At 44.0% G+C, this 15,053-nt stretch overlaps 1 protein-coding gene across 5 annotated transcripts in view; it reads left to right on the top strand.

Annotated features, from left to right (window-relative positions):
* Positions 1-15,053, top strand: part of LOC118396582 (anoctamin-10-like) — a 59,801-nt gene that overhangs the window by 12,729 nt on the left and 32,019 nt on the right. For 2 of the 5 annotated variants that reach the window (XR_008066392.1, XM_052465663.1), the window contains exons 2-11: positions 1,449-1,654; positions 1,977-2,150; positions 3,382-3,522; positions 4,280-4,399; positions 9,892-10,524; positions 10,789-10,844; positions 12,785-12,859; positions 13,089-13,253; positions 14,071-14,262; positions 14,498-14,635. Coding sequence is in view for 3 of the 5 variants with exons in the window: in XM_052465663.1 (XP_052321623.1) it covers positions 1,456-1,654; positions 1,977-2,150; positions 3,382-3,522; positions 4,280-4,399; positions 9,892-10,524; positions 10,789-10,844; positions 12,785-12,859; positions 13,089-13,253; positions 14,071-14,262; positions 14,498-14,635 (1,893 nt within the window). In the remaining 2 variants the exon portion in view is untranslated. Of the gene's footprint in view, positions 1-1,448; positions 1,655-1,976; positions 2,151-3,381; positions 3,523-4,279; positions 4,400-9,891; positions 10,525-10,788; positions 10,845-12,784; positions 12,860-13,088; positions 13,254-14,070; positions 14,263-14,497; positions 14,685-14,782; positions 15,051-15,053 lie in introns of those variants that run through there. The other 3 variants (XM_052465664.1, XM_052465665.1, XR_008066393.1) reach the window with 3 other exon arrangements.

Consider the following 15,053-nt stretch of genomic DNA (forward strand, 5'->3'; position numbering starts at 1 on the left):
CACATTTTTGTGAGTCATAGACGTCTAGGCTATGTTTCACAAGTTTGAACAGCACAGTACAGTACGGCACAGTTCAGTACAGCAGAGCGCAGCAGAGTACAGTAGAGTACAGTATGATACAGGACAGTATAGTTTTATTCAGTAGAGTACGGTACAGTAGAATTGTATTCAGTAGATTCAAGTACAGTAGTGTGTAGTACAGTACAGTTTATTTCAGTAGAAATAAAGTAAAGTACAGTACAGTTTAGTTCAGTATAGTAGATTACATTAGAGTAAAGTAGGGTACATTATACTGTACAAAACTCTACTGTGCTCTACTGTACCTATCTATCTATCTATCTATCTATCTATCTATCTATCTATCTATCTATCTATCTATCTATCTATCTATCTATACTTTTCTTTTCTTTTCTTTTCTTTTCTTTTCTTTACTGTACTCTACTTTTCTTTATTGTACTGTAATGTACTGTACTCTGCTGTGCTCTATTGTACTGTACTGTGTTGTATGGTGCTGTCCAAACTTGTGAAACATAGATGTCTATGTTTGGGGGAAAAAATCAAGGCTGGTCCAGACCAAATCGGAACCAATTTTAGATGTCGATGTTTGGGCCAAATATAGGCCGGACCAACGTCCGTGGACATTTAGATCAAGGCCGGTCTGTGCTTAGTGGGCTGTTACTATCTCCTATCCGCATCACATGCAAATGGGACTGCTCTCTAACCTGTAGCCACAGCCTTCTATGGCCATTTGAGATCTCCATGTGAGTCGTTGATGGATTGATTGATTGAGTTTTAAAAAAAAACATAGGGGACATTCATATAAAAAAAACTTGACAGGAATATTACAAAATCCGCAATACTTGTCCTCCCTTGCCGATATTGTGTCACGGCTGCTGAAATAGCTCTCAAAAGCCAAAACACATCGACAGTGGTTAGGAACTAGTCCCTTAGCCTTCTCTGCCATCCCCGACCACTGCATGCATTTGTTGTTGAAATAGCCAGCTAGCTAGCTATCAAGCCAAACAAGTAGACCTTTCATCTCAGTCCTGCATCTCTGTAAGTCAAGACAACCAGATGCAGGTGAACAAAACCCAAAGCAATCTAAACCCCGTATGACCCCCATGTCATTTCAGCATTGGTAGGAAGAAGTTTAGTCCAAATTGGATGTTGGGTACTATATTTACTGAATATTATATAAATCCTATAATTTAAAATGGCCAATTTAGGTGCAATCTATTAGCTTAATTTCTCAGATCAAATTATATTTCAACCAAATAATAATGTCTAACTACAGAAACCATTTTAGAACACTCCGATGGTGGGTGTCGGATCCTCTTTGTTGTGCCTTTTTGTTGTTGTTGTTGGAATGACCCATGTAATGTGTGGATTACAGAGTGTATAACAGATACAGTACAACTCCTTGTCCTCCTCACACTGCCTCTCCACAGGGATGTGATGACGTCTATGGGTGATAAAGGCTCTATCCAGACACAGACTAAGATCCTGTCCCAGGACTCATGGACGCAGGTCAGCTGTCCCTGCTGTGTGTCTAAGCATGTGGAGCCCCTGGTCCTCATCCAGCTGTCAGACAGCGTCCAGCCTGTCACCAAGAGGTGGCTCATCTCCCTGATTGAAGCTTCAAAGAGACATGGAGGTGAGAGATCAGGTCAGATAGAGTCAGCAGCAGATCAGAGGCCTGACTGTTCTTCAGTCTGTGTTGCTTGTTTTGTTCCAGCCGGGTGCTATTAACACATCTGATTCAACTGATTCACCAGGGCTTGATGATTCGTTTATTAGTTGAGTCTCTAGTTTCAAAGTAGTCAGCTAACATCAGGTTAATCCTGATGAAATGTTGCACAATACAACTGCAGGGGCAATCCGTGTATCTTAGTTTATTAGCTGAATTAAGTGTCAATAATTCCTTCACTGCAGTAGAGGCAGGAGTACTGTAGTTGACCCTCTCCTCCCTGGACTAGGAGCAGCATTGCTGACCCACCCTGGAGAGGATGAGTGTGGAAATGTGATCGTGGTGTCTGCTCCTCGCTGCACCCTTCTCAGAGCCACGGAGGATCTGGGTCTGTGTAAGAAATACCGCAACGAAGAGATGGCTTCTTTCTCCTACCATGACAGATACAACTTCACCAATGTTGGTAAGAATGTTGGTAATAGTGGGGGAAGAGTAGTGGGATATTAAAGGTAATAACAGTTACAAGTTCTAACAGATCTTCAGCACCCAATACACCTTCTGTAGGAATAGAATCAACAAAATACACATTCACTGTTGTAATAGTGTGGTAATATAGACAAAATTACATATTAAATGTAATATACAGTACCAGTCAAAAGTTTGGATACACCTACTCATTCAAGGTTTTTAAAATGTATTTGTAAAATGTTCCACATTGTAGAATAATAGTGAAGACATCAAAACTATGAAATAACACACATGGAATCATGTAGTAAGCAAGACAAAAGTGTTAAACTAATCCAAATATATTTTGGATTTTAGATTCTTCAAAGTAGCCACCCTTTGCTTTTGACAGAATCACTCTCTCTAAACCAGCTTCACGAGGAATGCTTTTCCAATAGCCTTGAAGGAGTTCCTACATATGCTGAGCACTTGTTGGCTGCTTTTCCTTCACTCTGCAGTCTGACTCATCATAAACCATCTCAATTTGGTTGATGATTGTGGAGGCCAGGTCATCTGATGCAGCACTCTATCACTCCCCTTGGTCAAATAGCCCTTACACAGCCTGGAGGTGTGTTTTGGGTCATTGTCCTGTTGAAAACAAATGATAGTCCCACTAAGTGCAAACCAGATTGGCGTAGTCATGCTGGATAAGTGTGCTTAGAATTCTAAATAAATCACAGACAGTTCATAACATTTTCCGGATTGACTGACCTTCATGTTTTAAAGTAATGATGGATTGTCGTTTCTCTTTGCTTATTTGAGCTGATCTTGCCATAATATGGATTTGGTCTTTTACCAAATATGGCTGTCTTCTGTATACCACCCCTACCTTGTCACAACACAATGATTGGCTCAAACGCATTAATAAGAAAAGAAATTCCACAAATGAACCTTTAACAAGGCACATCTGTTAATTGAAATGCATTCCAGTTGACTACCTCATGAAGCTGGTTGAGAGAATGCCAAGAGTGTGCAAAGCTGTCATCAAGGCAAAGGGTGGCTACTTTGAAGAATCTCAAATATAAAATGTATTTAGATTTGTTTAACACTTTTTTGGTTACTACATGATTCCATATGTGTTATTTAATAGTTTTGATGTCTTCACTATTATTCTACAATATATGTGTCCAAACTTTTGACTGGTCCTGTATATGACAGTCTTGATTGACGCCTGTCCTCTGTGTTACCAGATGACATGCAGGAGTTCCTGACGCTAGCGGAGCGTCAGTACATAGTCAAGAATGAGCTGGACTCTCTACAGGCCCAGAAAAAGCAGAGAATCCCTGGAGCCCCAGAGGCTCCGGGGGTCCTGGAGGCCTGGGAAAACATCTGTGAGTCTTTACGTGTGTGTGTGTGTGTGTGTGTGTGTGTGTGTGTGTGTGTGTGTGTGTGTGTGTGTGCGTGCGTGCGTGCGTGCGTGCGTGCGTGCGTGTGTGTGTGTGTGTGTGAATAGAGTGATATAAAGGGGGATGTTGGGTGATTCCTTCAAAACTAGAACAAATAAGGAACAAGATTTGGGGGATTTTCTTTTGGAGAAAGTATGGTTTACATATATTTTACATTTGTATCTTTAAACATACTTGAGAAATAATTAATTGAAGTTAGAATATTTGTGGACTTACTACCCAAGCCTCCTTTAAGACTGTAATGGTGTGCTACAAGGTGCTACAAATCAAAAGTTGGTGTCATATGAAGCTTTACCGCTTGCTCTGTAATATGAGTAGTATTTTGATTTCAATAACACATTGCTTACATACATTAATGAACATTGAATAATATAAACATGAAAAATGAAAGAATACAATTTGGCACATCTGTCAATATATTGCTTGTGCACATGTGTGCCATTTGCTAACCTCTGCATGTTCTGTCTTCTATGTCATGATCTAAGCTGTTCTGCAGCAGAGCAGAGCTCCACCTCTGGCTCATCAGTTCAGTGCTCTCTCCGGTCCTCTCTCACTGCTCTGTGATCTGCACTGTCAAGCTTCTGGCTATGTTACCCCCGGTTACCCGTCTGTATGTGTAATAATGGTAGAGGTATTGTACAGTTCCCTGATGTTGCCCATCCGTCCTGTCTCTGTGCTGTAGGTCAGAAGCTGGTGAGGGCAGGAGTGATAAAGGACATCTTCCCTCTACATGACCAGCAGAGACTGAATGACCTCGGCAGAAGGTGGTACTCTAAGAAGCAGATATGGAGACAGCCTCTCGGTAAACAACAACATAGTGACATAATTTTTTTAGAGTGAGCAATCTAGCTGTGTTTTGATTTCCCACTTCCTCAGGTGCTGAATAATACACTCTTAGAAAAAAGGGTTCCAAAAGGGTTATTTGGCTGTCCCCATTGAGATCCATGTAGAACACTCTGGGAAAAGGGTTCTACATGGAACACAATAGGGTTCTTCCGGGAACCAAAAAGGGTTCTCCTATCAGGACAGGAAAAGAACCGCTCTAGGCCAATATGCACAAAGATGTCAACAAAATAAAACTCATAATTCTGGATCCTATTTTGACAGGTTGTCACATGCGCCGAATACAACAGTTGTCACCTTACAGTGAAATGCTTACTTACAAGCCCTTAACCAACCACGTAGGCAAGTTGAGAACAAGTTCTCATTTACAATTGCGACCTGGCCAAGATAAAGCAAAGCAGTTCAACACATACAACAACACAGAGTTACACATGGAGTAAAACAAACATACAGTCAATAATACAGTAGAAAAATAAGTCTATATACAATGTGAGCAAATGAGGTGAGATAAGGGAGGTAAAGGCAAAAAAAGGCCATGGGGGCGAAGTAAATACAATATAGCAAGTAAAACACTGGAATGGTAGATTTGCAGTGGAATAATGTGCAAAGTCGAAATAGAAATAATGGGGTGCAAAGGAGCAAAATAAATAAATACAGTAGGGGAAGATGTAGTTGTTTGGGCTAAATTATAGATGGGCTATGTACAGGTGCAGTAATCTGTGAGCTGCTCTGACAGCTGGTGCTTAAAGCTAGTGAGGGAGATAAGTGTTTCCAGTTCCAGAGATTTTTGTAGTTCGTTCCAGTCATTGGCAGCAGAGAACTGGAAGGAGAGGCGGCCAAAGGAGGAATTGGCATTGGGGGTGACCAGAGAGATAAACATGCTGGAGCGCGTGCTACAGGTGGGTGCTGCTATGGTGACCAGCGAGCTGAGATAAGGGGGGACTTTACTTAGCAGGGTCTTGTAGATGACCTGGAGCCAGTGGGTTTGGCGACGAGTATGAGCGACGGCCAGCCAATGAGAGCGTACAGGTCGCAGTAGTGGGTAGTATGGGGCTTTGGTGACAAAACGGACGGCACAAATGAAATGGGGAAGGCTTGGGTGAGTTGTTGTGGGGGGTCCAGTGCTGTTGACCGGGGTAGGGGTAGCCAGGTTGAAAGCATGGCCGGCCGTAGAAAAATGCTTATTGAAATGTTCAATTATAGTGGATTTATCGGTGGTGACAGAGTTTCCTATCCTCAGTTCAGTGGGCAGCTGGGAGGAGGTGTTCTTGTGCTCCATGGACTTTAGTGTCCCAGAACTTTTTTGAGTTTGTTGTTTCAGGAAGCAAATTTCTGCTTGAAAAAGCTAGCCTTGGCTTTTCTAACTGCCTGTGTATATTGGTTTCTAACTTCTGTTCGATGCTAATGCAGAACACCATAAAGGGCAGTCAGGTCTGGAGAGAACCAAGGGCTAAATCTGTTCCTGGTTCTAAATTTCTTGAATGGGGCATGTTTATTTAAGATGGTGAGGAAAGCATTTAAAAAAATAAACCAGGCAATCTCTACTGACGGGATGAGGTCAATATCCTTCCAGGATACCAGGGCCAGGTCGATTAGAAAGGCCTGCTCACTGAAGTGTTTCAGGGAGCGTTTGACAGTGATGAGTGGAGGTCGTTTGACCGCTGACCCATTACGGATGCAGGCAATGAGGCAGTGATCTTGGTTGAAAACAGCAGAGGTGTATTTAGAGGGCAAGTTGGTTAGGATGATATCTATGAGGGTGCCCGTGTTTACGGCTTTGGGGTGGTACCTGGTAGGTTCATTGATCATTTGTGTGAGATTGAGGGCATCAAGCTTAGATTGTAGGATGGATGGGGTGTTAAGCATGTCCCAGTTGAGGTCACCTAGCAGCACGAGCTCTGAAGATAGATGGGGGGCAATCAGTTCACATATGGTGTCCAGAGCACAGCTGGGGGCAGAGGGTGGTCTATAGCAGGTGGCAACGATGAGAGACTTGTATTTAGAGAGGTGGATTTTAAGAAGTAGAAGTTCAAATTGTTTGGGTACAGACCTGGATAGTACTGCAGGCTATCTCTGCAGTAGATTGCAACACCGCCCCCTTTGGCCGTTCTATCTTGTCTGAAAATGTTGTGGTTAGGGATGGAGATTACAGAGTTTTTGGTGATCTTCCTAAGCCAGGATTGAGACAAGGCTAGGAACTCCAGGTTGGCAGAGTGTGCTAAAGCAGTGAATAAAACAAACTAAGGAAGGAGGCTTCTAATGTTAACATGCATGAAACCAAGGCTATTACGGTTACAGAAGTCATCAAAAGAGAGCGCCTGGGGAAAAGGAGTGGATCTAGGCACCGCAGGACCTGGATTCACTTCTACATCACCAGAGGAACAGAGGAGGAGCAGGATAAGGATACGGCAAAAAGCTATGAGAATTAGTCGTCTAGGACGTCCGGGACAGAGAGTAAAAGGAGCACGTTTCTGGGGGCGATAAAATAGCTTCAAGGTATAATGTACAGACAAAGGTATGGTAGGATGTGAATACAGTGGAGGTAAACCTAGGCATTGAGTGATGATGAGAGAGATATTGTCTCTAGAAACATAATTGAAACCAGGTGATGTCATCGCATGTGTGGGTGGTGGAACTGAAAGGTTGGATAAGGTATAATGAGCAGGGCTAGAGGCTCTACAGTGAAATAAGCCTATAAACACTAACCAGAACAGCAATGGACAAGGCATATTGACGTTAAGGAGAGGCATGCTTAGCCGAGTGATCATAAGGGTCCAGTGAGTAGTGAGGTCGGTTGGGGCCACGGCGATTCAGGCCATGGGTAGCAAGCTGGCAGAGGATGTAGGTTTGTTTTTAGCCACCTCGTGCGTTTCCGTTGGTAGATTAGTGGGGTTCCGTGTGGTAGAGGGGACCAATCCAATTGGCAAAATAGATATAGTTATAGTGACCCAAGAAAATTGTCAAATAGACCTATTCAGAAAGCAGCCGATAAGACAGCTAACGATTAGAGGGCCGCAGATGGGCGTTCAGGTTAAGTCGCGACGGAGGGGCCAGTTGGATAACTGCCTCGGGCAGATAATGTCGGTAGTCCAGTCGTGAAGGCCCGGTGTGGCTCCGCATCGGCAGTAATAAAACGGGTCCGGATAGGTGATTGTAGCCCAGGAGTGGCTGATGGAACTCTTCAGCTGGCTAGCTCCGGAATAATTGATGTTTGCTCTGGGACCGACGTAAGCCAATAGTCACTCGGATAGCAGCTAGCTAGCTGCAAGATCCAGGTGTAAATGTCCAGAGCTTGCTGTAGAAATCCGGGGATATGGAGAGAAACTAGGTCCGGTATGCTCTGGTCTGAGTCACGTTGTACAAAACTGCCGATAGCTTTTTGAGCTAAAGGATAGCTGATGACCGCCACCCATGGTTAGGTGAATACTAACTTTCTGACTAGCTTCTGGCTAGCTTCTGGCTAGATTCTGTTGTCGATTTCAGATTTGAGGTGAATAATACTTTTTTATTTTTTTATTGGTGAGGCGGGTTGCACGAGTGACCTAGACTTGGCGCTCCGGTACTGCTTGCCGTACGGTAGCAAAGAGAACAGTCTATGACTAGGGTGGCTGGTGTCTTTGACAATTTTTAGGGCCTTCCTCTGACACTACCTGGTATAGAGTTCCTGAATTGCTGGAATCTTGGCCCCAAGTACTGGGCCGTACGCACTACCCTCTGTAGTGCCTTTGCGATCGGAGGCCGAGCAGTCGCCATACCAGGCAGTGATGCAACCAGTCAGGATGCTCTCGATGGTGCAGCTGTATAACTTTTTGAGGATCTGAGGACCCATGCAAAATCTTTTCAGTCTCCTGAGGGGTAATAGACATTGTCGTGTCCTCTTCACGACTGTCTTTGTGTGTTTGGAAGATGAGAGTTTGTTGGTGATGTGGACACCAAGGAACTTGAAGCTCTCAACCTGCTCCACTACAGTCCAGTCAATGAGAATGTGGGTGTGCTTGGTCCTCCTTTTCCTATAGTCCACAATCATCTCCTTTGTCTTGATCACGTTGAGGGAGAGGTTGTTATCCTGGCACCTCCTCCCTATATGCTGTCTCATCTTTGTTGTTGATCAAGCACTGTTGTGTCGTCGGAAAACCTAATGATGGTATTGGAGTCATGCCTGGCCATGCAGTCATGAGTGAACAGGGAGTACAGGAGGGGACTGAGCATGCAACCACCCCTGAGGGGCCCCCATGTTGAGGATCAGTGTGGCAGATGGGTTGTTACCTACCCTTACGATCTGGGGGCGGCCCATCAGGAAGTCCAGGATCCAGTTGCAGAGGGAAGTGTTTAGTCCCAGGGTCCTTAGCTTAGTGATGAGCTTTGAGGGCACTATCGTGTTGACCGCTGAGGTGTAGTCAATGAATAGCATTCTCACATAAGTGTTCCTTTTGTCCAGGTGGGAAAGGGCAGTGTGGAGTGCAATAGAGATTGCATCAACTGTGGATCTGTTGGTGCGGTATGCAAATTGGAGAGGGTCTAAGGTTTCAGGGATAATGGTGTTGATTACTTAAATTAATAAAAAATCATACAATGTGATTTTACGGATTTTTGTTTTAGATTCCATCTCTCACAGTTGAAGTGTACCTATGATAAAAAATTACAGACCTTCGACATGCTTTGTAAGTAGGAAAACCTGCAAAATCGTCAGTGTATCAAATACTTGTTCTCCCCACTGTACGTACAGTCACTGTAGGGACGACGTCATCAAGGCACTTATTGATGAAGCCAGTGACTGATGTGGTGTACTCCTCAATGCCATCAGAAGAATCCCGGAACATATTCCAGTCTGTGCTAGCAAAACAGTCCTGTAGCTTAGCATCTTTGTCATCTGACCACATCTTTATTGACTGAGTCACTGGTGCTTCCTACTTTCGTTTTTGCTTGTAAGCAGGAATCAGGAGGATAGAGTTATAGTCAGATTTGCCAAATGGAGGGAGAGGGAGAGCTTTGTAAACGTCTGTGTGTGGACTATAGGTGGTCTATAGTTTTTTTTCCTATGGATGCACGTTTAACATGCTGGTAAAGATGAGGTAAAACGGATTAAAAGTCCCCGGCCACTAGGAGCGCCGCCTCTGGATGAGCGTTTTCCTGTTTGCTTATGGCCGTATACAGCTCATTGAGTATGGTCTTAGTGCCAGCATCGGTTTGTGGAAATCATGCATTTCCTGGATTATGTTCGATGAAATAGCTTACTGTTATAATCATCGGCTACCATCTCAGATGTCTTACCTGGCACTGACAAAAAAAAATGTAAAGTAACTGTCCATTTATTTTGGGGGGTTTATCCTTGTATTTGTTGTTTTCGGGCGAAATAGTTACATTTATCGCGATAGGACTTTTTTTCTATATCGCCAAGCTCTGGCACCACCGCAAACATTTACCAATTTTGATCGCTCTCTTCCTGTGCAGATGCAATCCAGTCATACTTTGGAGGCACCATGGCGTTTTACTTCAGCTTTCTGCAATTCTACACCTGGGCCCTGGTTCCCCCTGCCTTCCTGGGCCTTGTCCTGACCTTTCTGCTGCCTGGAGGTGGTGGGGTGGTGAAGGAGCAGGCCGGGGAGGGGGTGATGGAGGAGGAAGATTATGGCCTCTCAGTCAGCGGTCACATGGTACAGGCTGTATTCAGCATGCTGTGGTCCACGGTGTTCATCGAGTTCTGGAAGTGCCGGAGCTCCTCCCTCTCCCATCGCTGGGGCACACGGCACCTGACCGAGCGTTTCGCTGAGCCCCGCCCTGGCTTCCACGGCACCCTGGGGATCAACCCTGTGACAGGCCGTCTGGAGCCCCTGTTCCCGGAGTGGCAGAGGCAGCTGCGTGTGGGCCTGGTGTCGTTGCCCCTAGTGGGGCTGTTCCTGGGACTGGTGGTGCTGGGAATGACTTGCTTCTACCACGGAGAGGCCCTGGTACAGGGCTTCCATCAGGACAGCGGCTCCCTGTTCTCTGGAGTTCTGCTCTACATGCCCTCCATAGCCCACACAGTCTACACCACAATATTAAAGAATGTGTACCACGCTGTGGCCATGCAACTTACCAAGTGGGGTGAGAGAGAGCACTAGGCAATGGGGAGGGAGATGAGTTAGATAGGGAAGAGATGATAGAAGGGGTGAGAGAAGAGGGAGAGAGAAAATAAGTGTGAGGTTGATGAATAATTGCAGTAGGGGGTAGAATGTTTGGGAACACAGAGCTAAGTTCACCAAAAAGCGAGTCATAGAATAATAGAGAATGAAATTGGATGCAAAGTATCACAGTTTGTGTGTGATAAGTGATAAGTCCACTGAAAATCAGTCTGATTTCCCCTCATAGAAAACCACAGAGAGGAGTCCTCCTTCCAGAACCATCATATCACCAAAGTCCTCCTGGTCAGTCCCAGTCGTCCTCCCCCATCTGTCAGTCTATTCTCCTCTTCCTCCCTCTCCTCTGGTCGCCCCTTTCTCTACTGTATATATACAGTGCATACGGAAAGTATTCAGATTCCTTCACTTTTTCCACATTTTGTTACGCTATAGCCTTATTCTAAAATGTATGAAATATTTTTTCCCTCATCAATCTACACCCAATACCCTATAATGACAAAGCAAAAACAGGTTTTTAGAATTTTAAAAAACTGAAAAATCACATTTCCATAATTATTCCGACCCTTTACTCAGTACTATTGTTGAAGCACCGTTGGCAGCTATTACAGCCTGGAGTCTTCTTGGGTACAACGCTACAAGCTTGGCAAACCTATATTTGAGGAGCTTCAGCGTAGCCTAGTGGTTAGAGTGTTGGACTAGTAACCGGAAGGTTGCGAATTCAAACCCCCGAGCTGACACGGTACAAATCTGTCGTTCTGCCCCTGAACAGGCAGTTAACCCACTGTTCCCAGGCTGTCATTGAAAATAAGAATATGTTCTTAACTGACTTGCCTGGTTAAATAAAGATAAAAAAATAACAAATAAAAAAATTCTCCCATTCTTTTCTGCAGATCCTCTCAAACTCTGTCAGGTTGGATGGGGAGCGTTGCTGCTCAGCTATTTTCAGGTCACTCCAGAGATGATGGCTGGCATTCAGGCAAAAGAGTTCAATCTTGGTTTCATCAGACCAGAGAATCTTGCTTCTCATGGTCTGAGAGTCTTTAGGTGCCTTTTGGCAAACTCCAAGCGGGCTGTCATGTGCATTTTACCGGGGAGTGGCTTCCATCTGGCCACTCTACCATAAACGCCTGATTGGTGTGGTGCTGCAGAGATGGTTGTCCTTCTGGAAGGTTCTCACAGAGGAACTCTAGAGCTCTATCAAAGTGACCATCGGGTTCTTGGTCACCTCCCTGACCAAGGCCCTTTTCCCCAGAATACTCAGAATGGCCGGGAGGCCAAAGGTCTTAGTGGTTCCAAATTTCTTCCATTTAAGAATGATGGAGGCCACTGTGTTCTTAGTGACCTTCAATGCTCCAGACATTTTTTGGTACCCTTTCCCAGATCTTTGTCTCAACACAATCCTGTCTTGGAGTTTTACGGACAATTCCTTCGACCTTGTGGCTTGGTTTTTGCTGTCAACTGTGGGACATTATATAGACAGATGTGTTTTCACATCATGTCCAATCAATTGAATTTACCACAGGTGGACTCCAATCAACTTGTAGAAACATCTCAAGGATGATCAATGGAAACAGGATACACCTGATCACAATTTTGAGTCTCATAGCAAAGGGTCATAGCAAAATTAATAGTTTATTTTTAATTTTTAATACATTTGCAAAAATGTAAAAAAATATATGTTTTTGCGTTGTCATTATGAGGTATTGTGTGTAGATTGATGAGGATATTTTTTATTTAATCCATTTTAGAATAAGGCTGTAAAGTAACAAAATGTGGAAAAAGTCAAGGGATCTGAATACTTTCCGAAAGGCACTGTACATGTGTTGCAATAGTCCCTGGTGCTAAATGTATTCTGATACAGGTAGGTGTACACTCGCATAACACCGTTTCTGTGGAACCCTTCTAGGTCTGTGTTGCAAGGCTGCCATGATTTAAACTGCTGGCTGGCGGCAATAATGTAATTACTTGTTTAGTTATTAAAGTTGGAAATTCAAACATTGCAGATTGTACAACAGGATACCAATCAACAACCAATTGATAAAAAACAAGAAATACTATGTATAGCCTTATTGAACCTGCATAACATGAGCTTACACATACATAACATGAGCTGTCCTTGTGCACTATCCCAGCTTGGATAGAAAGTTGTTGTGCATAAAACTAGTCTATTAATGCCAAATAATACTGTCAAATAATATGCCAAAATCTCCCTTTCTCATTTTCAGTTTACTTTCTTCAACAACTTTGCTGTGCTCTTCCACATTGCCTTTTACAAACAGGACCTACCACTGCTACGCAAGGTAAGAGATTTCAGCTGGGCAGCACTGTTTTTCTATGGCCGGAGGAAAAGTGATACAATGTGGAAATACCTCATTTTAAATGGTAGATCTAAAATATATGTTTTCTTGCACTCTGCAACAGAGCAGATCATGTTCTCTCTGTGCACTGTGCGTCGTAATTGATCCCAGACAGTGTGTGTGTATACAGTATGTAACTATTTATGTTTGTTTTGTCGATTTGTGCACACAGAAGCTTGCCTCTCTGCTAATTCTGAACCAGCTGGTGAACCAGTGTACAGAGGTGGTAGTGCCGTTTATAGTCGACCACTTCCTTAGTGCTCCCCATAAGAAACAGCAGGAGGACGACCTAGAGATGGACAAACTCAGAGCCCAGAGAAGACTTCCCCCTTTTCCAGTAAGTCCATGTAAAATGTGTTTGTTTGTTTTGTTTTTCTCTTCATTGTGCTCGTCTGCCTTGGTTTCTTTGCATCTGTGCCTTAGGGGATGGAATCAAGGTTGGGTGTATATGTGTAACGGTTCTCATATGCTTGGCCAACAAAGGACACAATGCTGTTTAGATTTTTAACAACATGACTACAGAGTAGCACTCATCTTATAAACTCCATCTGATGGTCATACACGTGTACAGTAACATAACAATGTTCCATAACAGTTTGAGAGCCCGTACCTGCAGACACACACACACTTTAGAGCAACTGCCAATCCGTCATGAAATCTGAGAGACATGAAATAAAAATACATTTACTCTTCACAGGGTGACTAGCCTCATTAGCAAGGAATGTACAGGACAGACGCTAGCTAACCTTTAGCGTACAGCAACGTGCTAAATTTGTAAAATGACAATAATATTGTAAATACAGGACACAACTGTAACACTATCACATAACATAGGGATTTAAAACAGTATCGTTTTCAGCCTAACAGACATTAGATATCATGGATCCCGATACATACCTCCATCAAAGATTAGGAACTCTTTGGTTGGATCCTGGGTGATCATAGGCACATGCATACACAGAGATGCAGTTCCACAAATAACACGGCCAGTGGCTCCACAACTACACATACATATACATAACCATAGCTGCTTAATTATGGCAAAACTCATACAACCACGAATGTCTATTTCAACCCTATAATATTTGCATGTCGTATGTTAGGGGTCTCTTTGTTTTGGTGATTAACTTATTGCGTCTGTGGCTACGTTTCAGGGCCTGTTTGCGGAGTACATTGAGTTGCTGGTGAAGTTTGGGTATTTGAGTCTGTTCTCCTGTGTGTACCCGCTCACCGCCGTCCTCTTGCTTCTCAACAATGTCACAGAGATCCCAGGAGATGCCTACAAGATCTGCAAACTGTTCCGGAAGCCATTCTCTGCTCCTGTGTCCAATATGGGGGTGTGGCAGGTCAGGAGGGTTTTGGGGCGATGTGAGAATTTGAACAAACAGAGAGGGCATTTTTAATGCAGACAAATGTGTTATGAAGCCAAATCTGGTAAATAAATAAATGTGAGCAACATGTAGTGGTCAATGTTATTTTCTAATCAGTGCCCATCTATGTCACTATGCACATGTCTGTATTTGCTCCTGTCCTTGTATGTACCTGTAACCATATTACTGTATGCCTGTGTGTATGTTTCAGACAGCGTTTGAGGTTCTGGGCTTTGTCTCAGTCATGTCTAACTGCTGGCTGCTACTGCTGTCCCCTCGCGTCCAGGAGTTCTGTCTGGAGGGAGGGATCAGCGGCAAGAACATCATACTGGGAGCCATCCTGGTGGAGGTACAGTATGAGGGAGGGGAGTTAGGTTTGGGGAGCCATCCTGGTGGAGGTACTGTATGAGGGAGGGGAGTTAGGTTTGGGGAGCCATCCTGGTGGAGGTACAGTATGAGGGAGGGGAGTAAGGTTTGGGGAGCCTTCCTGGTGGAGGTACAGTATCTTGTTCATAACAGTACATGGTTCATAACAATTGTCTTATTTACAGAATGTTACAGTGTCATCATCTGCCCAACCAACATAGGTGAGGGTAGCCTAGTGGTTAAGAGCATTGGGCCAGTAACCGACAGGTTGCTGGGCTGAATCCCCAAGCGGACTAGGTGAAACATCTGCCGATGTGCCCTTGAGCAAGGCACGTAACCCTAATTGCTCCTGTAAGTTGCTCTGGATAAGAGCATCTGCTAAATGACTAAAATGTGTTTGT

The sequence above is a fragment of the Oncorhynchus keta genome, chromosome 17 (assembly GCF_023373465.1).
Source record: "Oncorhynchus keta strain PuntledgeMale-10-30-2019 chromosome 17, Oket_V2, whole genome shotgun sequence".
Taxonomy (NCBI): domain Eukaryota; kingdom Metazoa; phylum Chordata; class Actinopteri; order Salmoniformes; family Salmonidae; genus Oncorhynchus; species Oncorhynchus keta.